Below are 25,225 nucleotides of genomic sequence, written 5' to 3'. Positions count from 1 at the left end.
AACTGGCAAGCGGTGTCCTTTAGGGCAAAATGTGTAAAGCTCGCAGTGTCTCGCATCTCCAAATGTACTTCAAAGAATACATTTCGGAGTTTAGTAAGAACGGAATTTCCATCTTTGCAAACAAAACCAAGGCATGAGCGGCGGTTAAAAATATGACTAGAGATTTTTTATCCATACATAGCATATACATAAAGAGATAAATAAAAAAAAGAGAGCGAATCCATTTCTATTCTTACACTCGAATAGGAAGGAGATTGCGGGGTTCATAATACAAAGAAGATGCGAGCTAGGAGAAGGAGCCAGAGAAAGAGAGGGAGAGGATGACGGAAGAGGAGAGATGAGGATGGGGATGAGTTGCATAATATATACGCAATGGATTTTATTCATTCTATAACTTATCCGGGGTGAACCTTTTTTTCATCTAGGTAGCCGTGTTTGTCGTGGAAATATCTATTATAGAGTTCAGTATAAATAGAAAAAAATGTGTGCCGAAGTAATTTAAGTGAAGTAAAATTTTCACTCTCGCATAAGATAGCTCACGTAAGTTTGTCACTGGTTACCCGAGAGCTTGTCACGATGAAACGTAGACGGCACGTCATAGATTCTCGTAAAACGACGCCTGGTGAGGCTTATGACTAAATAGGATAAGGTGGACTGCAAAACCGAGGAGTGTAGTCAATTCTCGCTTGTCGTTCTCGAACTAGCTCGAGCTGTAATTCTCTCTAGCATTACGAAGTATTGTGGTAGTGTGATACTTATGGAACATATCTTATAAACTTATGAAAATACTAATAAGGCACAATAACCTTTCCCAGTTAAAATTAAGTAAGTTAAAATTTCGAATTGTTCTATTAATGTAACTGTTTCCAATCGGCCATTTATTTTTCTTGGTGAAATTTTCTTTCGTGTCTGGATTTTCACGGTCAACTTGTTAGGTTCATATTTTTGGGTTTGCCTTAACCCTATTGGGCTATAACTATGCTACCCAATTGTTTAAATTGCTATAGTCCAGCGATAAGCCAAAAAAAAAATGCGCACCTACAATGATTTATAACAAATACTACTTTTACTTATAGATAATAGAGATAATGAAGGTCAATTATACAAATTGGTATAACGATATACTTCGATTAATAAACTTTCGCAAAGATGCCTCGAATCGGTGAGGTATAAATAGCTAAAGAATAAAACAGAATTCGACGTTCTCGTCCATGAAATATTCAAACACAATGGAACTGAGCAATAGCTTGGAACCGGGAAGAAGCTAGTCCCGTCGGGACAGACCCCATACCTTGACTGTGTCGCCGAATCTTTAATAATAGAACCAAGGCTTAAGACTCATCTGAGTTGCCGCGTGTTTTTCTTTAGCTAGAGGCCGAGGCTTAGCTGTCAGAATCGTTAGGGTATGCGCGGGAAAAGCGTTGCTAGTCCCCGTCGTCTCTGGATGGGAGCTACTATGAATAAATCTTTCATTAATTCCGCTTGCACCCTCTTTTCGGATTTTAGTATATGTTAGGCTTAAATTCTCCTTCCCCGCTGCTGCTTATCATCCTATAATCGTGACCGTTCCGCGCTTTCAAATATACATAGTTTTCAGAATAGGAGAATTGATACCATTTACACCAGGAGGCCATGCTTCATGGTGGATAAAGTGCATTACCAAGTATCCAGGCTTCCAGGAGTAAATGCTATCATTTCTCCTTGTCTGAAAACTATGTATACTATATACTACCAGGGAATGGAATGAATAAAAGGAAACATTTTGAACATGGGTAATTCGGAACGAAATGCTAACATACTTTGAACAAATTCTAATAAATTCCAAACCAGGTTTCCATGTTCATACGAAGTACAGCCTACAGAAAATTATCTACAAGTTGGTTTTGATTTAAAAGGATAGTGGTTATCACTAGATAGCTCCCTTGAAATTTAAAATATACATTTAAGAAGAATCGTGTACGTTTTTCCCAAAACGGATTGGATTTAATCTTCGGAGATATATATCCGGGAGTTTGTCACGTATAAACACTAACCGAAGATAATCACAATGAAGTAAAGATCAACAATATGATAACCCATATTCTAAAGCTGAAAATCAAAAACAATAAATTCCAAATTTCAATTACTTTTGACTACCTTAATTCCACTCTAACCTAAGAGAAAAAAGTTCTTATTGCAAAATAAATCTTCAAGATAAATTTCAGACTTCAAATTATGTACTTCTGTTAACGGGATTACGGCATATATGTTGAGCAAGGCGTGTTTGAGTCACGAAGATTTTAAATTGAATAGTTAAGGAGATTTAGAAAGTAAAAAAAGAAAAAAAAAAAAGAATTGCCTTCAAAGTTGGGCAGGGGGCACTCTTTTTCTTCAATTTTTCAAATATCATATTTTTTTTCTTTGCTTATAATAAGTTAAGGAGGCATAGGCCATTTTTTTGGCTCGTGGTCCCGGTGTAACCAGTCATACCTATTGTAAATTATACAGTTTGGAATGTGGCGGGGGCCACGTAACAATGGGGTAACCTCAGCGTAACACTAGAATCTTTAAACAAGGTCTACTTAACTACCCCCATTTCCATGCCTCCCTGTTATAGTTACAACAACTAAGGTCTCATATTTTGAGGCACCTGGAATTTTATAAAGGTATTCTTTTTTTTTCTTATATTTAACTTTGATGGTAGGCCTAGTATAATAAATATATCTATGAACGTTGAGAAGAACTTTTAAGGTTTGGTGGGCAATATTTATAAAGCTAAAATAATTTGATATAATGTTAAAATATTAAACAAGTTCTGGTGTAGGAAAATTTTGATGAATATTTAGTAATATATTGAAGTGTCTTGGGAAATATAAAGCACACCCGTAGGCCTCCTAATAATAACGTGAAACGTGCTTATGGTTCCCAATTTTGCCACGAAACGGGCCAGAATTTCGCTATATATGATGTAATGAAGACCCTAAGTTTAAACCCAAGGTTCGGCTAGGGCCATTATTGATTATATTTCAAAATCTCAAAATCTTAAATTCTCCTTTAAATTTATATCGTTAAACTTTCCTTGGTTGTCCGATAGAAAATTCTATGCCCAATATTATCCTTAGAATGACTAAAATTTTAAAGAAGAAAACGGCGTTTTAATGTAAATATTTGTGATTTCCAAGAATGAAAACGAAGATTTGATATATATCTTGTAAAAGGTGCAAAAATATCTTGGAAAAACACTTAACACGTACTAAGACCTAAGAGAAGTAATAATCGTAACATTCTCTTTTGAAGGAAAATATGTTGTTAGGCGAGTTACTTTAAAAGTGGATGGTGATAGGACCTCCAAGTACAGCGGGTTCTGTGGGAAATTTTGAGTCGAAAATGTAATTTCTGCGACATTTTCCCCCAAGTTACGATTAGAAAGTGTTTTACTGATATTGACTCTGTATTTAGGTTTACTCCTAGGGAAGGGGATTCATTTTTGTTGCTCGTATCTTAAAGAAATAATAATAATAATCTATAAAATAATGTATTTGTACCTTGGTTCTGTACGTACGCTTGTTCTTTGTGTACAATAATAATTTTAAATTCATTCGTCGTTTCTTTCGGATTAGCGTCAGGGCCTCGTGTTAACTTTAAGAGTTAAGGGGCTGGCGCATTAAAATACGTGACTCGAGTTGATTAACAGCGCGCGAGGTTTCGCTGCAATTTACTTCAAAGAGTGGGATAAAAAAAAAGATATAAAAAAAATTAAAACTGCAGAAATTTTTCGAGGGAAAAATAAATAAATAGAATTTGTTCTAAAAATACTAAAGTACATACGTTAATTGATGTTTTTTGTTTTTTTAAAATTCAGAAACTTGTTTGTTTGCGAGTTAACGAGTTAAGTGCGAGTTTTACCAAAATATTCCAGACAAATAGCAAACAATATTTCCCAAGCCATAGATGAATCGAGGGTACTTCTCTTACTCAATATTGAACTGATGTCGTAAATTTCAACCGATTGATTTTTTGTGTTCTAACTCCGGGTAAATTTTGGTTTAAATTGGTGGCCATATTGGAAAATGGCAGCCCAAAAAGAACTATTATGTTATATCATAAGTTTATAAGATATGTTCCATAAGCATGACACTACCTGTACTTCGTAATTCTAGAGACTTACAGCTCGAGCTAGTTCAAGAACGACAAGCTAGAATTGAAATACTACAATCTGTGGTTAATTTTGCAGTCCATCTAGTCCTATTTAGTCTGCATTACTAAGCCTTTAACAGCGCCTCACCAGGCGTTCCTCGCTTTACCTCGAATCTATAACCTACGTCACTTCATGACAAGCTCCAGTTTGTAACCAGAGACAAACTTATGGTGAACATATCTTATGAACTTATGAATAGCGTTTATTATCTGTGAATAAGTTTTAGAAATGAACGAAGGAACAGGTGTAAAATTAAAATCTAAAAATTTAAATCGGCCTTTCTTTCTTTCTTTCTTTGAATTAAGGATACCAGTATATACGCTAGAAACTAAATCAAGTTAATTAAAAAATAATATTTGAAATTAACGAGCTGGTCTTTTGAAATTAGAATCGCGACGTGCAATTGGCAACAAGTTAAGAGATGTTTGCCGCGCGTGCCGAACCCTTTTAAACTTAAAACGAAATTACAAATTAGCTCGGAAATAATTTCTCTCGGAGTAAGCGTTTTAAAAAGAGCCAAAGGGGGTTCCTTGGTTCAGTTGGGGGGTGGGTGAGGGGGGGAAGAACGGACAACCGGGGAGTCCAGTCTATAGTTGAGGGAGAGTGCTTAGTTGTATATGGAGCCCATTTTAAGGCAAGCATTCCTCGTGTCGTTTTAGGCTTGTTTAATTAAATTTGGCGCGGATATAGTATAGAAAAGACTGGCGTTATAGCTTTCACTTGGTGGCAGACCCGATTCACCCAGCTTAGCCGCTAACATACTCCCTGGCTTGTTCATACTAATCGAATTAATGCAATCATGGCTGCATGGCTACACTACAGGGTGATGTTTGTCAAAGGGATAGTGCATCTCATTTTCATAATGGTTTAAAAAAAATGTTTTGTTTTTTTATCAAAGTTTGTCGTTCAATTTCTACTAAAGGGATTTTTGCTGTTTTTTAAATAGACTGAGCCAAGAGACATTGATCAGAGTTTGAATCAGTATTTCACTAACTTGGCTCACAAAAGAGCTGACCCTTAAGTTATAGCAGAGAGAGGTAAGGACCGATAGGAAATTTCGTCCACTAACAAAGGTTCACATATAGCTAAAAGAAGAGGGGATGAAAATGACCATCGTAAATCCCAAAATTGTATTGAGAAAAATATCTTTGAAAACAAATTATAGAACCTACATTTTCTACCTACTTCTTCCAAGGCTCCGTTCATACCAACAGTTGTTCTGTTTCAAAACATAATTCAGGTGATTCTGAAGAGCAAAGCAATAACCCCCCAAAAAACAGAGTTCAACTACTGTCTGATTACCTTTACAAAAACAACCTGTATCTATAGATACTTAGGGTAAGTGATTTACGTACAAATTCACATTAGAAAGTCACTTATTCTTGAATGAAACCTTCTTCAGTATTAACGAAATAAAGATGAACAGTGCCTCTCTTTCCTCTCTGGGATCGAATTAGAATTCTGGAGCAAGAATTCGCCCCCCCCCTTTCGTTTCGTTACCAGCCTGTTAATTACGAAGTTCTCTATTTCCACGCGCACCCATTTTTAACCCCCGAAAACAACTCCGATGGACACTGAAGCCCCTCCTTTCTATGTTGGACAGTGTAATATATCGTTTTAATAGCGAATGAACTAAAACTATCCCTTGCCCCTATCCCCTAAACCCTTGTACTTATAAATTAAAACTATTCAAATTGGGAACAAGGCTATTTTACGATGATATTTGCTTCATTCCATGCAAACGTTTAAGAGAAACGATTGCCATTAATATTAATATTAAATTTAACTGTTGTTTTTGCTTAACAGAAAATGAGCTTCGACTTTTTTAATGTAAGGTAACGCATGAAGAACGTATAGTGTGAAAGATATCATAGAATATTTACTTGGCTACGACTTAAACATCCATCTCTGCGCATGCGCTCTCTTGACACAAAAAGACTTCAGCGCAGGCGCCAAAAAGCGAGATGGAAGGCAATGTTTTACCCCCCCCCCCGTGTCTTTTGAAACGAAACAATGTTTTTGCTATAAAATGAATCAAGGTGGTTAAATTTTTTTTTTATCACGGATATTAGAAGGAAATTAACACGGACACGCGCGTTGGTATAAAAGAATTGGCGGGAGATTTCTCGTTACGTTTCTGCATACATATAGGCGAAAGGAAGGGGGGAGGGCCAAGATCGATCGTGACCTAAAAATAAACGGCGAAAGCAATTTGGGAACACTAGGCGAAATTTTCTTTGATAAGAAGTCTGTCCCTTGCCCCGAACGAATTCTTTGATTCTAGACACGGAAATGTTTCCGCTGGTAAAATGTTTTCTTTTTTTTTTAGGGTTTCTTAAGATATATTATTGAACTAAAGATGTATATAAAAAAAAACAAATAACAGAATGACTTTGTATAGTACTAAAAAAAGGCCTATTACTTTTTCTTAATGCTAAAAGATAACATAGGTAATACCACGAAAGTAATTATAGCTAAGTTAATTCTCAGGTGGTATAACACCGTTCCGTTTTTACTTTTTTTTTGTTCGTCTGGGTTTTTCTAATCACAATCATTTGTCTAATTCTATCTCAAACTAATTTTTTATTTGTCTTCTAAAGTTAAGCTTCAATATATCTCATTCGCAGTAAGGCAATTTTGTTCATCCTTTTACTATGATATAAAATCTATTTGCTTTTAATTTAGATATTGTAAAATTCGAACTTTGTATTATACCAAAGCCGATTTAAATATTTAAAAATCGGTAGTCTGCTAGCTCGATTTGTGTAAAGAGAACTTACGTAAGTTCTTAGATCTAAATTTATTACACTGCCTGTTTTAAAAAGTGGATGCTAGACAGGAAATAGTTTTCATTTTCGTATTAAAAATTTTAAAATCCACAACTATATTATTCTTCTAAAATCTTAGTTGTTACGACAAGAATGGAGATGATTGAAAATTATAAAGCTTTCCATTAGGGCATCTTTTAGTTCTTTATCAAGTTTAACACCGGTTGGATGCAAGCGGTGTTGCTATTTAATCCGTTACTCAGACATTTGGGGGAGAGTAAAGAGATGAAGGAAGCTCAAGATGAACAGCTCTTAAATTTCTTTATCTATATCTCCGTCGTCTAATAAATATACGATGGCGACATAGAGAGAGATAGAGAGAGAGAGATAGAGAGAGAGAGAGAGAGAGAGAGAGAGAGAGAGAGAGAGAGAGGGAGAGAGAGCTGGAGAGAGGCGTCTTACCAATTGAATTTAATCATAGCACGAGGTATAAGAGCTACCAGAAATTCATTATCCGAAGTAATATCTAAACCATCTTTTCGATGGGTCACAATTTAAATACATAAGAGAAACACTAGCATAGGGTCGCGGATAATTAGAGGTAATAACTAAAATGCGAAGAGACAGTTGGCCCTAGATGGAGCCACCATAGAGGCGCTTGAATTTAAGGTCGAAACTATGGCTCCATCTAGTATTGACTCTTAGCGAATTAAAATGGTATCATGAAAAAAATTGTTTTATGTGTTGATAATAGAAACAGAAGCAACAGCTTCATTGCTCAGTCCAGGATTGAACCCCGCTACCATCTAACTTAATCACTACAAGTAATGGACATCCGGAACTACTGGTGTCGTGGACAAGCATAATAATTCTTCCACCTCTATCCTTGTAGGCTTAGTGCTAGTAAAGTAGGAGAGCTCCGGTCCAAGGTGTACTTGGGAAGGAGGAACTTGGAGTGCAAGAGCGAACTTATTTATAGAGATAAGTGTGCACACACTCACTATAGGACGCGAACGGGATCTCCATCGCTGTATGTATGTATGTATACACGATACAATATCAAAAGAGGCCGATATTTCCCCATAATTTTGCCTGAACCGTGCGGGATATTTCTACTCGTAAAATGCAAGGGAGAGACGAAACTCTATTAGTGTTAATAGCGTTAGAAACCTACGGTCAGATCATGTAGAATTCTAGAGAGAAAGAGAGAGAGAGAGAGAGGGTATGAATGAAAGAGAATTTTAATAGTAAAGGGTGAACCATTAAAGGTCGCCCGCTGATGATAATTAGTCTAGTCTGTTTACCGCTAGGGGCGCTTGACGTCGCCGTTGACCCGGAATTATGTAAATCGGGATTCTATGGAAATCCGACCCAATCACCCCACTAGCTTTTATTAGGATAAAAACAATGTAAGTCTTAAATGAACGAATTTTCCAACTAAACATATTTTTATAACAAAATATAAGTCAATATTCAATCTCTGACCCATAAAAGGCTAAACAATTCCGCGAAGGGATAGTGTATCTCCAATTTTTATTCATTCGGACCTAAACTCTTTACCAATGACGAAATTAAAAGATACAGATTAGCCTTGATAGCTAAAACAGACCTCTATTATTATGTAGGTACTGACACAAACACGGGGCGTGACCTCACAGACGTCAGCACAAAAACTATCAAAAAACATAGAAAAATTTAGGATATGTTGATGTTCATATCGAAGTTACGACAATGTTACCCTAAACATTTACGTAATAACCCTCCCAAATAGCTAATAGCGAGACCCAATTAGCTTATATTCTCATTCTCTTCTGCAAGTACTGTTCGCTAACTCGAATTACCGTTGACCAAGGAAGGCCCTATTCTAAAACTAGTACTCACCGACATAGAAATTATATTATCTAAAATTCGGGCTATTTAGTTTTAACGATTGTCCATACATCAATGGAGTCTTCGAATTTTGGTGCATGAATTACCTCTGGATATTGGTCTCTATTAGCCGACCTATTAAACTGACCAGATATGTTCCTATTAATATAATCAGAAATGAATTAAACCAAAAGTTAGTGTTAGCTAGGTTAGGTTAATTCTAGGGACAGAGCGACTCGTTTACGATTCTTTAGGTTCACTAGCTATTTAGCTATTAATCAGGGAGACCCTACAGGGGTGAGGAATCTTTTTCGATTCCCGCCTCTTACGCTCATATCTGTTGTTGAATAAGTTTGAAGAGAGAACGCATTACGTATTGTCTGGTTTGAAAAATTGTAAACATGACTCAAAGACAAATGCGTAGAAACGTTGGATCTTCATACATTGAAAGCTTTGAAATGGAGGAGAAAGGCTCTCTATGCAGTGTCTCCCTGGGCTAATATAAACTTTATCCGGGTCTGTTTGAGGCACGGGATTGCTAGGGACGATATTCCCAACAGAATTTAGGCTTAATTTTGAGGCGATTTCCCTCTCTTAAACAATGTTAATAAGAATAAATAAAAGGAACCAAGGATGAGAACATTAAACCGCTCGGTTAGTTTTCCTAATTAGTTATTTTAGAACATTTTCCCCCTCGAAACTTATTCCTCCTTACACATCTTAAGTTCTTTTTCTCCGCGCCTTTTTCGTAAATGTCGCTCCAGGACCGTCCCGTCCCGCCTGCCTCTTGTTTTTACAACTTCTTTAATTATTTTGCCTTAATGAAGAAAAGGGAAGAAAGAACCCCTTTTTCGGTTTTTCCCTCGCAAGATTGGACAACGTTTTTCTGAAAAGGCCATTCAAAGGGTAACTGACCTATCACAAAATTTCCCCCCGTACGTTTAATGCAAGTGAGGGATCATTTGAGTATATATTGCAAGTGCAAGATTTAGGAGTATAAAAACTGAATATAGCCACTCGTATTTTTATAGAGAAATGCAAATATGAAAGGAAAATTAAAACATTACTTTTTAAGCAGGCGTTTCAAGAAAGTCGTTAAAACAATCTAGTAAATTAAAACACACATTGAATTCTATTTTCTCAATTAATGCTTCATATTTGCTTATTTCCAAAATTAACCTAACTTCTCTAATTACCAATTAATTTTCTAAAATTAGGATTCTTAAAACTTAAATAATAATAAAATCAAAACCCCTCGGTCAAAATAAAACAATGATCACAAACCTTTCACAAATTTAAACTTTAAACCATAATGACCTGTAAAAACGAGTGCCATTGGCATAATTCAGTTCTTCGCATCTGCTTCATTAATTACTTAAGTATATTTTTCGAAAACAATTCAATTTGGGACTTAATTACTGTTCTATACAAAAGGCTTTATATAAAATTAAAATTGAAAGACAAACTTCGAACCAGTTCCTATCCCTGAAGGGTATTTTGGGCTAACACTGACTGCAGTGATTTGAGTGCGCTGGATATTTTAGAGTAGAGTGAAGGTAGTAGGGCCCCGCGGAGATTTAGGGTGGGCAAATTGTTTAATTAAACTAGGATTTCAGCTCGGGACATCTAACAATGTTTAACGTGTCAACGGACGTTTAAAACGTAATTGGACGAACCATAAATCACCCTCGGGATGTCTCCGAAGAGACCCTTTTGTCAAAGGGATACTCGCAAAATTATTCTAGAATAAAGCTTGAATATTGAAGTAGTAAAGATTATTTACAACTTATGGAAAGGGAAATGCCATCAGGTGGTACTGTTCTTCCAATAGAATTATTTTCCCCAACGCTTCATATTAAGGGCCAATCGTTTGACAGTATCGTATCTTATTAAAAATATTGTAAATATTGTAAATAGGTGTTTCGACCCTTTCCTTAATCGTCTTAACTAAGTCCAGATTGGAGGACGTTAGTAAGGATAAGTTGTGTTTTAATCTCTTGATTATAAGCAAACATCCTTATAATTTCAGACTATATTATAATTTGCAACTCACTTTAATCACACGCAAAACTACATTTGCGATACGTATACTACAGGGTAGAACGAAACTATAGCTACCAGGGACACTAGCATTCTCCTAGAACAACTCTCCGGAGGCTATCCGTGTTGGCACTGATTTCAGCCTCTCCCAATCCTTTCGCTCTTGAGCTTCTATCCCTTCTCTCCTTTAGACTCTAGACTTAATCGTTGGGTTCGCGATCTGTTAAAGTCTTTTCAATTGAGATAAATAGTCTTTGGGCTTAAGGTCGGTCAAACGTCAACCTTTATCTTTTCCAAAGACTACAAAAGTTAACCCCAATCGTGGGTAAACTCCGTGGCTGAAAGATAGTGTCCAATAGAACCTATTTTTGGATCTCTCCAGCCGCGGAGTTATATTTAGTTAGGAAAAGCGACTTAATAATTATACTTTAGTTATCGAGAAAGTAAATATTTAGCTTTTCGGAAACAGTGAAGTAATAACAATAAATTTACAAGTAAACAACTGAATTTAAGTAATAAACAATAACATTCCTAAACTCAGTTAGACATTTATTGCTAAAGCCAATAAGTAAACTTATTTATTTCCATCTCCAGACGGTTATAAGTTTAGTTTATTTATACCTTAAAGGCTCTAACTTCTCTCTGAATATACATAGAAGATAACCACTTAACTTCCATTATTTATTTAACCCCAAATCTTTCCCGCCCGAAGCCAAAGTTCAAACCACAACAACCACAACACAAAGTAACTAAATATTTCAGATCTAAGACCATAATATTTGGAATCAACAAACCTTCTTGGATGATGGCAACAAAAAGCAGATGAGGCGATAAAATCATCCCTAACAACGATATTTGAAATGATTTCAGTTAGTTATTTGGTCAACCGCGTTTTATTTTCTACGGTACAATTATTGTCCGACGAGGATCGAGTGGCGTATTAAAAACTTTCAAGAGTAAAACCCGACAATATTTGATTAAGACTTAATTATAATAACTAGAAGTTATCGGTGTCTCGAGGAAAATTTAAGAGCCTGTATCGGCGATGGCAGGGACTTTTTTCGCTCCCTGCTACGCGCAGCAAACTGCGAGAACGAGTGTATCTCTCGACTTAATCCCATCGAGTGAGGCTCCGTTGGCCCAAAAACTCTTGGAGAGAGAGATCTGAAAGCCCACTTGCCTGCCAGCCAAGCTCTCACTCCGACGATATCTTGGTACTAGAGTAGCGCAGCCAAACACCGTCGCAATAGCAAACCGTCCTCTCTTGGCCTAGCGGTAGCCCGAAACTTACGGGTTCGAACGATTCCGCCCCGGTTACCCGGTCTAACTCTTCCTTCCCCACGCACGCCCTCTTTCTTTCCTCAGGATCGAAAGCGCCATCTGGAGGCGGTCGCCCCAAGATCAATTTGAATAAGGGGTTAGGACACCCTTAGCCCTTTCCCTGAGAAACTGCCCCACCCCCTTCCCTCTCAACCCCACGTTAGTATCTTTGTACTTTGAACGTTCAACAAGATGGTTTCAACTGCAATAGGAAATGCACTAAATTATTTTTAATACATTCGAAATGTTTGACATTACGAATAAATGGTATCGAACAAGGCCTAGGTTAAGAAGGTGGATATTTCAGACAATGTTAATTGCATCGATGCCTAATATTTTCCAGATCTACAAGTTCACCTCATTACCCTTGATAACCCTTAATTTCCAAGGGATTAAAAACCATGTCGAACTAGGTAGTAAACCCAAAAGTGCCTCGCTTTCTCCATACGCGTTATAGGGGTCTTGGTTGAAGGGCAGCTACGTACCCGGTTCCAATGGCCCCCGTTGAGTTTCGTTTAGAAACACGAGGAAGCAAAGAAAGGTGTACTAGGGTTACGTCCACGCTCCAATGAAGAATGACGTACAAGGAGGATAGAGCGCTTTCTAAACTGTTTCATTATTATCCAAATCAATTCAGCTCTGTTCCACGGACAGAGGGTGGGTCTCTCTGTGGTATCCCCTCGCGTAATTCGTTCAGGCCACCCACTGGTCATTTTAGCGCCTGACAATAATAAGAGCAGCGGGATGGCGAGTTTTGGTTAATCCGTCTTATACTCATAGATAAACGAAATATTTATAAAATAAAACAAAATCGATAGATTGGGAGAAACTATTTTCGGATAGCAGTGAGCGCTTATTAAGAAATTTTACGGTCAACTTGAGGTTGGACGTAGTCCATAGGTGAGCTGATTTTACAAGCCGATAAATACTAGGTTTTCAACGCAAGGTAGGTTAATATCGTTTCAAGATCGAATCAATTATTTCTAACATCTATGATTTCAAGTAGAGAGAAAACGGTTAAGAGTGGTTGGAGCACCGGTACGGAGTGGGTGTAGGATGATGTTACCTTTACAAGAATCGTTACTCGCGTCAGGGTTTTAAAAGAATAAAGTAGGGAATAACCGAGCAACGGGGAACCTTTTGTTTGTGAAACTGCGAGGCTTAAAAGAGCGATGCAGTCGGTATAACTGAGCCCGATTTAATATTGAAGGCTCAAGTGAGTGTATGGGTGTAACCACGTGGGATTTTGAAATTTCCAGGAAAAAACAAAAATAATCTTCAATTTAAAACACTAAAAACGTCCATTTTGAAATTAATCCACGAAAAAAAGATGTATTTACATGTATGAATTAAGACCTATGCCTAATTCATCAAATAACCAAGTTTTTTCTTATTCTCTGAAGCAAGTCCAATTACCCAAATAGAAAATAATGTCTATTGGATTAACTGCAATATCAAAATCAATATTTTGTTTTTTTATCACGCTTAAGAAAACATTTCGTAGGCGTGGCCAGTATAATTTATATAACTGATGTATATTGATTTCCAATTGGCATATTACGTCCAAAAAAGGGAGTGATAACATAACAAATCGAAAAACAGTTTGATACAGCATCATAAATGAATAAATAATATTACTAGTAATAAGTTCAAAATGAGGTATTTAAGAAATACAGCCCTGGGATTTTTCTGATAAGTCTGCCATAAGTTAGGGTCAAATTGTGTCACCAGAACATGTGGTCATTTACGGAGAACGTGGGATCCCAAATACTTGCTTCTAAAACAGAAACACCCTGTGCCTTTTGGTGTTCAATATAAAAATTTAGATTTAACCCTTTGATTTGATAAAAAGGATACAACTGCAATTGGTAAAATACTTTTGAAAATAAAATAGGTTTAGAATATTGTCCTTGTCACAAGAAAAAGACAATGGGTTAACATTTCCCTAGCCGGCTTCGCATAGAATGCACACACACAGACTTAGGCGCTATTAGAGGTATCTTTTCATAGTGTAAAAGGATGGGTATTATAGACCATCAGAGGTTCAGTGGTGCTTATAATCCGCTCCTAGCGTGTCGGACGGACGTCTGTAGCCGGTATAGTCTCTCATTCAGCCCAAGCTTTATGCGCCAAAACGTCTGCAGGGTCCTATTATCGTTAACCCTAATAGAGGAACCAGCAACCATCCACGCTTTACCAAGCATGCATATCTTTGTGCCCTATTCTATAGTACTTGTTTCGAATCTTGGAATGCCTCGAGAATACACTACTGTATAGAGAAAAGGAAAATATATATGTCTATATCAAAGACGGACGGAAAAGTTTCGGTTTTCGTTTTCTGAGACTTCTCCGAGAAGAGCGTAGCTTAATCGCACGAGGCTGGATTCTGTATAAGATGGAATAAATTAAGTATCGGACCATTTGCAAAGGTGTCTTGGAATCTCTCTCTTCCCTCTAGCAGCTAACTCTAAAAGCGCGATATAGCCAACGTTTGTATTATTAAAACCTTTTGTTCTCTTTTCGTACACCGTATATATACCTAACTTTTGGAATATATGAAGAGTTTAGTGTCATGATTCAATGAATCTAAAACTATAAATTAGTTACAAACTAAAATTATTGAAACAAATGACTGGCAAATAAAAAATGCAAAACTAAAGAGTTAAAATTGCTGCGTGGAGGAAAATCAACAAGTCATTTTTAACAGCGTACTAAAATTATTGAAACAAATGATTGGAAAATCGCCGTAATTGCTGGTAGAAAATCGCCGTAATTGCTGGTAGAAAATCGCCGTAATTGCTGGTAGAAAATCGCCGTAATTGCTGGTAGAAAATCGCCGTAATTGCTGGTAGAAAATCGCCGTAATTGCTGGTAGAAAATCGCCGTAATTGCTGGTAGAAAATCGCCGTAATTGCTGGTAGAAAATCGCCGTAATTGCTGGTAGAAAATCGCCGTAATTGCTGGTAGAAAATCGCCGTAATTGCTGGTAGAAAATCGCCGTATTTGCTGGTAGAAAATCGCCGTATTTGCTGGTAGAAAATCGCCGTATTTGCTGGTAGAAAATCGCCGTATTTGCTGGTAGAAAATCGCCGTATTTGCTGGTAGAAAATCGCCGTATTTGCTGGTAGAAAATCGCCGTATTTGCTGGTAGAAAATCGCCGTATTTGCTGGTAGAAAATCGCCGTATTTGCTGGTAGAAAATCGCCGTATTTGCTGGTAGAAAATCGCCGTATTTGCTGGTAGAAAATCGCCGTATTTGCTGGTAGAAAATCGCCGTATTTGCTGGTAGAAAATCGCCGTAATTGCTGGTAGAAAATCGCCGTAATTACTGGAAGGAAAAAGCCATAATTGCTGGAAAGAACCACATGAACTCTATGCTGGTGCGAAACTCCACTGTAAATAACTCAAAATTGCTGGAGGAATTGCGGGTAAAGGAATAAAACGAGTTACTATACTAACTCGCGGTTCACTGACGATTTTCTTAATGGAAATTCGTCTTCATCATCAACTAGTTTATAAAGGCGAGAGAGAGAGAGCGTAAAATGTATATTCGAAAAATGCTCAAAGGTGAATTCTTCGTATCTTTAAAATGATACTTCTAAAACTATAACGAATACACACACTGCATTTTGGCGAATGTATTCCCCTGAACCCATTTTCTCAATTCTCTTACAATTTTAGTCGACTCCCACGAGCCCAAAAATGATAATAAGTTAAATCTCAGAAAATTAGGTTGATTAAATTCCACTACAACAAAAGGAGTTTAGAATAGAATAGTGGATTATTTGTTACGGGCCATTTCGTTCCAACTTCACAAACAACTTAGCTATACGCTTGTCAATTTTAGAGTAATTATATTAACGAAGGTTACGGTTGAAATTTCTAACGAAATACTCCATTATATTTCCATCCATAAAATAAATATTAAATTCCCATTTCGGGCAAAAATATTCTTACATATACAAACTATATCTAATGTTTGTTTCTATATAAACAGATGAAAATTGAAAATGATACCAAAGACAATTATAATTATGTAAATGAAAATCTTCCGTTTGTATTTTAACTTACGTAAGAATAAATAGTCTTCTTTAACTAATATCCTTAACAGTATCGTCTTAAATTTAAAAAAAATAACTGCCTGAGATTTACAAAATCATCGCTCTTAAATATTCAATAGGGACTTGGCTTTGGGTTTTCAAACCCAGGTATGAAAATTATCAATAGATAATTCCATTTATAACACGCAGAGAAGCGGTCACTATGTTCGGTTATTTCGCTCCGGCGCCAAGAAGCCCCGCCTCTGTGGTTATGGTTCACTATTGGTCAAATAAACTGAATGGGAAATTAACCTTGCCCTTTAGTTTCAGCCCCTTAGCTAAAATATGCTTTCCTAATTCCTATAGAACAAAGTAGAATTTTTTTTAATCTTAGTTCATATAATAATTAGGTTAGAGCAGTAAGGTAGGATCAATTTTTTTCTTATTCATCCATTCTCTTCCCGGGTTTTTTTTATTATTTTTTCTAAAGGCGTTCCCGTTTCATTTTCTTCTTACAAGTCTTTAAATGCAATTAAACACTCGATCAAAGTGTAACCAAACTCTCTCTTTTTTTTAAGCAGGAAGCTTATACACTTAAATCTTCCATGGAGGAGACAGAAGGAGTTGCCGACAAGTGTCCATCGACTGTCGAGAATATGAATTTTCAAATTCAAAAGTGGTACAATAGAGACATCTATCAAGCACAAAATTATAATTTTTACGTCACGAGAAGTTTTATATTGTAAATTAAATATATTTTAATTAACATTAAAACTTTTCTCTTAACGAATTAAGGTATATTATGATACTAAATAAGATTTAATTAAAATTTATTTAATTATCTTCGAAATCAAACGTGAAAACGTGGCTTTAAAACCCAGATTCAATAAAAATCTTGGAACCCATAATGATTTAAAAACAGGACTACCGAAATTGAATTACAATGTAAGTTTCTCTAAAACGTTATGATTTTTCCATTTTCCCTCAAAAACTGAATAAAAAAGTAAAAAAAAAAGGAGGGAACCGCTGGTTTAATATAAGAAAGCCGATCCGATAGATTGATATTGATTTTAAACAAGGTTGCCTTATAAGGTCCTAGTTCTCTACAAGATCAGGGCAAAGAGAGTGAGAGACCCTTACCCTTACCCTTATAAGGTGAAGTTAGTTCCCCCTGTATTAAATATCACTTTATAAAACGAAGCGATCAAATATCCAATTTACTTCGGGACTTAAGAAGGCGCGGAGGGGTTTTTTTCAGGGGCAAAGGCCCCCCAAAGGCTGCTGCTGTGACGAAATGGGGTGTGTTGTATTTGACAAAATTTCGATCCTATGGGAGTTTGGAAATATTTTCAACCGATTTTTTTTGCAAAAGTAACACTATCAGCGATAAGTAAAACATTATTTCCTTAAAGTACTTAGTTTTCTTGTCAAAATTGTCATAAAAATTGTCACAGAGTATCACATTCGTTACATGATTCGTAGCAGTTATCCCCTCGAATGGACTCGCGTATCCCTGAATTCTGAACGTATCCGCGTACGTGTATTATATACACGCCTTCCCGTTCCACGGATATTTTTCGCTAATGACCAAGAAGGTCCGAGACTAATAAATTACGCGATAAACAAGCTCCTAACGGCTTCTAATCGGTAGAACGTCAGATCTTTTAGTATTTTGAAAGCGAATAGAATCGTGTGCTTATTATAAAATTCCAATTTAAGTTGGTCCCCCTTGGGTCGACGCGCTCTACATCTTTCTCTAGATGTACGAATTGAATTATTAATTATAACCTACGTCTTCTCCTTATTCAGTTCCATTTAACACGTAGATTATTGCTAAATTCCCCAGACTGTTAATTACGCAAAATTTTATCGGTATTAAATAGTCGTTCAAATCGAATTTTAACAGAATTTATAAACCATTTGAAACGGCCTTTTCAAATTATACTCTTTAAATATTTTACTCGTACAGAATCGAGTCTTAATAAGAGAAAAGGTTAATACTTAATAAAACAAAAATATATTGAACCATTTTCTCTGAATTGGTTTTGAATAAATTATAATTGGTGCAATGGATTTCATTGCGAGCCAGTTTCGTCGTATTTATCTTATGAAAAGAATGTTTCCCAAAATACTCGTGCAAAAATAAACAAAACAAGTACTCACCATATAGAATAAATCACAAAAGAAAATCCAGAAATTTAGTTGTTTGAAGCTAAGCCTTGTCCGTCCTTGAATTTTGATCCTTTTAAATTGATACCTCCATAAATATTGCGCACAATTTCTCACACATCTTTATATTAGTACCTTCTTCTAAATTTCGGCACTCAAATTTCAATTGATATTCCTGAAATATTAATTTTAAAATTAAACATATGAACTTAAGTCTACTCTAAGCGATACAATAATCCGAAACTACAGCAGAGAACACCAAAAAAGGTAGCACGGAGTAATAATCAATACGCATACAGGATATTTCTTAGCTGTCTAAACAATTTTGTCATAATATAATGCATTCAATAAATAATCGAGAAGAAAAAAAAACCACAACAAAGTTAGGGTATGTATCTCTTTACATACGATGTCCCTAATGATAAGAAATCGCACCTATCTAAAAGGGACATTATTTACGATTGCATCTTACGCATTAAGGATTCTTAGAGGACAGGGCTAGGATGGGAGGGGGGGGGGAGGAAACAGTCTGGTTGAAAGCCCCCGTGGTCTCGGAAATGAAAAAGGAAAAGGGAACTTCTCACACTGAGGGTGCGGGTCTGGGATATTGACTTCAATTATTCTTCCCCGTTTTGATCTCTTGACCGTATCTCTTGCCTCTCGCGAGCTTTCCATCTTAATCGAGATGTCCCGATCTTCCTTTTCCGTCAAGATACTTCCCTTAACTTTGTACTTGTCCCCTTCCCCCTCCCCTCCCCCTTATAAGAAGCGAAAAGAGTAACACTAGGAGAAAGGAAATAAACTGTGGAGAAAAAAACCCTTCCGATCGGATGCGATACGGACTTAGGAGATATTGTCCGGAGTGGATACAAAATAGAGAGTGAAGGATACTCGGGTTTCCAAGGCTTAACTGCGGTTTGGGTTTATCTTAACCCTAATAATTAAACTTTCGCGAGCAAAATTATTCGTTGATTTCACGCGCTTTTAAATTTATTCCACGTGAAATTAATCTACGTGCTTTTGTGAATAAATTAACTGGTCTAAATTTTGAATTGCGCGCGCGTGACTTTACGTATGGATAAAGAGTCACGTGATTAGTTAATACACGTGAGGAAGAACAGACTTTAAATTATATTTCATGCAAAGTATTTAGTAGGAAACTCCCAAGATATAGTAGCTTAAAATCATGCAGATTAGTCAGACTATATCATAAATACAATACATTATAAAAGCTTACAGTTTATGGGGGCCTATATAGCCAAAATTTATTTGCTTTTATCGCTAATGCCAGTGCATATGGGAGGTAGGGTTAAACTGGTTTTAAATGCAATTAAATCAAGCGGAAATTTAATTGACGCCTTAATGACCAACTTTGATTTAATAGCGCGGGTGCCAATAAAATTTCAAAACAAAAGAAAAAAAAATAAAAAATATATTTTGGGGTCCCAGTTTCTTGGGGGTCCTTAAAGAGTTTGTGACACTATATTCGCCGCGTGTTAAAATATACAATTAATTCTTTAAAAAACATGGCGTGTCACTTACACTTTAATGAATAGGGAAGAGGTTGCTGGACGGTTCGTTAGAGCGGAAGAAAATCGAAGAATCTTTTTTTTCCTATACTCCAGTATTTTCCTAGGACTTTGATACTGAAGTAATATATAATCGAAAAACCCGCCATAAAAGTTTTAGGTCTTCTTAAACCCTTTTAGTAAAATTTGGGATCCCCTCATGCCCATACGTCGTACAAAAGCCCCAGATTTTTTTTTATTTCTTATAGTTCCCCTTGGAAGTTCGTTAACTAAAGAAAGATTCCATAATTTTCGATAACTTTCTTATCTTATAAACAATATAATTATAAAGCAACTATTAATTTATTTATTTTAAACAAGCTTAAATGAATAACAAGTCTCCTTGGATGGGAAAAGGTGACCGAGGTAAACAGGATATCAGTCAGAAAGAAATATTTTGCACATGACTCACACGAGCAAAATTACCAACTTGTGCTTTCCAATTTTCATTTTGAAATATTAAAACTTCATAAAAATTGAATGAAACGAGGAAAATCCTTGTAGGCATAGGTGCATGGTGATAATCCGTTTGAGTATTTATTGAAATACCGTACTTTCGAGAGGTTTAAGTGGAAGGGTTCTTTTTACTTTAGTTAATGAACTTCAGAGAGTAAAATTTGTAGAATGAAAGTGCACGATGGGGATACTTCTTGAATAATATCTCAGGCAGGGAAATCGGGATCGCTTCTGCTCCGTTTAACCAAATCCACCAGTAAAGAGTATAGAAAAGAATGAGGGAAGACCAAGAGCGAGCGAGAGAGAGAGGATGGGAAAAGATGGGGATGAGGGCGTGGGAGGAGGATAAGAAAGAAACGAAAGTAAAAAGAAGAGAAAAAAAACTCCGTCCTCGATTTTCCCGGACGTCCATTTCATTACGCGTCAATTCACTTTTTGGTGAGGCTAATGGCGTCCACCATGAACAAAATACCATCCTCTCTGTATAAGTCATCCCTTCCCTAAGTTCTCTCTTAAGCCACCTATAGAAACCTTCATTTTTTTCTTGGACTTGATAAATATATCATAATTTTTCAATTACATCACGTGAGTGTAGAAAATAACTAACAGTTTTACTCTATCTTTAACTAAATCTTTTGCAACTCTCACAAAAAAAATTAAATATTTATGGTGCGATTGCTTGAACTTCAAACTGACCAATCAATGAATTGGTCGTAGTTAACAGCTCGGGTTCCCCTCCGGACAAAACTTTTCAAATTGATTAAAAATTACTCACCGATTTCCAATTTTCCCCCGGGATGATCTGGTAAATAGAGCAGTGGCCTCGGGGTGACGAAGTAATCTATTCCCAATCGTGTGCGAATATTTGTGAAATGATCTGTTCCAACCTAAAATGGTAAGTAAAATCGAATAAGTGATCTGCTGGGTTCAGTGAACTAACTCTTAAACCTGTATACTTAAAATTGACTTAAAGGGAGATTGCACGGAAAGGAAAATGAAGTTGATTAATTTTTGGTTTGATTCAAATGCTTAACAAATACCAGACTAGTCAAAATTGGGTCAAAAAAAAAAATACTTTAATTTTTTAAAAACGGATTGAAGTCGAGTTGATATTGACTTCATACCGTCACTTTTTAATCAAGCCAACACAAAAAGGATTATCTTTTTTTCAATTTTTTTTAAATATAGGAGTTGTTTTCCAGAATTTTATGCTACGCTTAGAGGTATAATTAATAATAATTGGATTTTAAATTTCACCCTTCCTTTAAAGGATCCCAAAGTCTTGATTAATTGAATGATAAGCTACACGTACCCAAAGGTGTCCCATCATCGCGCGCCAGAAGACCACTTTGACGCACGCAAACTCGGCGTCTTTTGAGTTAAAGGGGACGGTATACGGAAAGAGAGAGTGAGAGAGAGAGTGAGAGAGAGAGAGAAAAGATTGAAAAGAATGATGACGTCAGCGCGGTTTTAACTTCTCCGTCTCGAGAGAGATAGCAATCCCGATCACACGACATCAGCTTAAAAATCCCCCGAACTTCAATTTAGGCCTTGTACGTACGTTCCCGTCTCTCCCTCGCTCATCGTCGTCGTCACCTTTTGGTGAATATGACGCCACGACACCCCGAGGGCCCTCAAGGGTGCAGATCACAAGATTCTAAGCCTCTAAGGGTTCTAGCTTTTCATACCGATTCATTTTATTAGTAGTAGGGGCTAGGGCTTCGCCTCCCTTGACTCGTGGCCCTGGAAAAGTGAAAATCCACCAAGAGTTTGGTGGCATTTTTTACTTTTCGAGAACGCGCCGCGCTCGGGGAAGTAACGCAACCCACAGACAGAAGGGGAAGCTACTGGAGAAACATCGCGATTTTAGATCAACAAGATCGACAAGGCATTTGCCGGGGTTTTTCTTTTCCAATTTAAAATGAGTGGTTCCATCTTTATCAAAGACATCTAAATAAGGAGGCTCTGAAGATGTTGAAGACCTTCCGACGGTTCCAAGTCTCACTTTCTCTCTAGCTTCATTGGTGGACCAATCAGGAAGAGCTTCATTCTAATATTACGCTTTCTTTTTTGAATTTCTATCCGACGAAAATATTACTTTCGGCTCATTTGAGGCGTTAGAATATGTTTGAATCTTTTATAATATCGCACAATTCCAAGTGCAAACTTGCACAGTAATTGTAATTCAGTTTTGTTAGTGTACCCACGCTATACTACAGTATTCTTAACGCGCTCCATGTAATAACAACAAATGGACCAAGTCTTAAATTGTCAGAATAATAAAACCGAAAAACCTAAAGTTTCTCCGGGTTTAAATAAGAAGGCAAAGAGAAAAAAGTCAAAGGAGAAAAAAGAAGCTCAAGATCTTTTCCTGACGATGTCAGATTGTCGGGGAATCCGAATAGTAGCATTCCCGGAATACAATATCGCTATAAAATTTCGTCGTTGCTTCGTCATGTATTTTTCCCTCTTTAAAGTAAAAAATAACAAATAACGTGTCCCAAAAAATAAAAGCATTTTCCCTTAGATTTTTCCCAACGTTTGCTTGTAAAATATGTATGCATTTGTATAAATCTAATTTCCTTTGAAATATCGCGTTCGTCTACGGAATTTTTAATGAAAAACCGTCCCTAGACAAGATCCGTAAAGAAACTTGGGTTTTTTTTGAACGAAAAATAGTATAACCTTAATTTAAAAGACATTTTATCTGCAAGCGAGTAAGCAAATTTCTACAAACCAGTCTACAATATTTTTGTAACTGCGTAAAATATTCAATAAAATAATGAGAACATATTTACGATTCCAAGAACGTTGAACTATTTTGAAAAACCACAGTTACTTCACCTAAGCATAACTATCTCTATCCGTTTACCCGCCTACCTTTAAACAGTGCTGAAATTAAATGACCTTGATATGCTAGAATCCTCGCTCGTGTCACTGCTTTTGTATCGACAAAGGGTTTAGTTTTTCCATCTCTTATAGGGTTTACAAGATCCATGAATGATCAAATGACTGTAAATCAAAATATTTATCGCTATGTTTCTATTGGTTTTGAACATCGTAACATCGATGGTTTTTATTAAAAAAAAAATTCAAAAGCCTTTATCGTTCTCTGTCAAAAAATTTAAAAAAACCTATTTTTTCAAGCACCAATATCTTTCAAATATATGAAAACTTTATACGTATAAAAAGCGTTATTTTTGATTCGAATATAGCGTCGTATTTGGACCATGGCGGTTCCTTGCGGGGTTGGACACTTATTGCAACATAGTATAGGTAAGATTATACAAAGAAATAGTTAAAAAGTGTCCAATCCCTCGGCGGTTCTCCTCCGCGAGTTCCTCTGGGCATATAAAAAGTATTTATCTTGCTTTTATTGAATATTATTTTACGGATCTATAGACTTTCGATTGTCTTAGTATAGACGAAACATTTCCTGCATATGCGGCTCAGTTCGGCCTCCAATTTTATTTAGACAATGTCATCATTTCAAAAGATCGACTTCCATTAGTCATATATTTTTTATTAAACAAGTCGCACGATGTTCAGAGCCTGGCCAATTTCAAAATAATAAAATAAACGAGAATTGCAGACTACACTCGGTTAATTTTGCAGTCCATCTTCCTATTTAGCCTATGACAGCAGCGCCTCACCAGGCCTCCTTCGCTTTATCTCGAATCTATGACCTACCTCACTCACTTCATGACAAGCTCCAGTTTGTAAGCAGTGACAAACTTATCGTGGTAACATATCTGATGAACTTATTCTAATACTAATACTAATACAAATTTTGCATCGTTCCTAAGTCTGGTATTTAGTATACCAATTTCTTGTGCCAGATCATCCCAAAAAACAATTACCAATCCCAAAAAAAGAAGAAGAAAAAGACACCTCTATAAACAAAAACCCATGAAATATGAAATATTACTTCAGTATTACGAATTTCTTCTAATACTATATCACAGTATGTCCAGTAGCGATGTTAGTGGAACCCCAAGCTGCCAATACAGTGTATAGAAGCTCCCTCATCGTGTTGATTTAGCGTTTCTCGGTAGCATGGGACATCGGACGAAAAACAATAGATTGAGGGGGAAGGTCAGAGAGATTTTTCTTGCAAAAGCCTCCAGGGTATTATTTTCCCATTAGGAAAAAAAATGAAGGATTGATTTTTCCCGGGAGTCGACGCCGACTCGACCGTGTTCTATAACACCGCGCTTATATTCTACGTACTCTCTCCCCGAATGGCATCGTCAAAGCAGATATGGATGTTATACGAGTTGAGAAACACACTGCCGGACAAACCCCTCCTCTTCTCTCTCTTTATAACTTCTCCAACTATATAGCCAAAATCCAAATCATATAGTTCATATATATATTCTCTCTCCTCTTGGTCTTCCCGTCGCGTTACGTTACTCTTATTTCATTGAATAACAAGATAAGTGAGACAATACGAACTTCTTTTAAACTATGATTATAAATTAAAATAATCAAGTTCCGCCATAAGTAAATTCAATTGATTAAAAAAGCTACATAGATAAAGTGGAACTTGGCGTAGTAAAAATCATGAAAAACTCATCGCGTTATTCCTAATTGCCTTTGGTATACTGGTAGAAACAAAAGTTCATAAGATACGTTCCCCATAAGTTTGTCACTGGTTACAAACTGGAGCTTGTCATGAAGTGACGTTGGTCATACATTCGAGGTAAAGCGACGCCTGGTGAGGTGCTGCTGTCAAAGGCTTAGTACAAAGTAAATAGGACTAGATGGACTGCAAAATTAACCACCGAGTGTAGTTGCAATTCTCGCTTGTCGTTCTCG

The 25,225-nt window shown here is 36.5% G+C and overlaps 1 protein-coding gene across 4 annotated transcripts in view; it reads right to left on the bottom strand.

The window, feature by feature from the left end:
• The window catches only part of LOC149704971 (uncharacterized), a 209,428-nt gene that overhangs the window by 58,112 nt on the left and 126,091 nt on the right, over positions 1-25,225 (bottom strand). For 2 of the 4 annotated variants that reach the window (XM_089865114.1, XM_089865113.1), the window contains exons 3-4: positions 21,183-21,294; positions 18,378-18,558 (exon numbers count right to left, since the gene is read on the bottom strand). Coding sequence is in view for 1 of the 4 variants with exons in the window: in XM_089865112.1 (XP_089721238.1) it covers positions 11,649-11,694 (46 nt within the window). In the remaining 3 variants the exon portion in view is untranslated. Of the gene's footprint in view, positions 1-11,648; positions 12,140-18,377; positions 18,559-21,182; positions 21,295-25,225 lie in introns of those variants that run through there. The other 2 variants (XM_089865115.1, XM_089865112.1) reach the window with 2 other exon arrangements.

This window comes from Phalangium opilio, unplaced genomic scaffold, assembly GCF_054372755.1.
Source record: "Phalangium opilio isolate 3A_F unplaced genomic scaffold, DU_Popi_V2 ptg000014l_1, whole genome shotgun sequence".
Taxonomy (NCBI): Eukaryota; Metazoa; Arthropoda; class Arachnida; order Opiliones; family Phalangiidae; genus Phalangium; species Phalangium opilio.
This window is presented reverse-complemented; position numbering and strand designations above follow the sequence as displayed.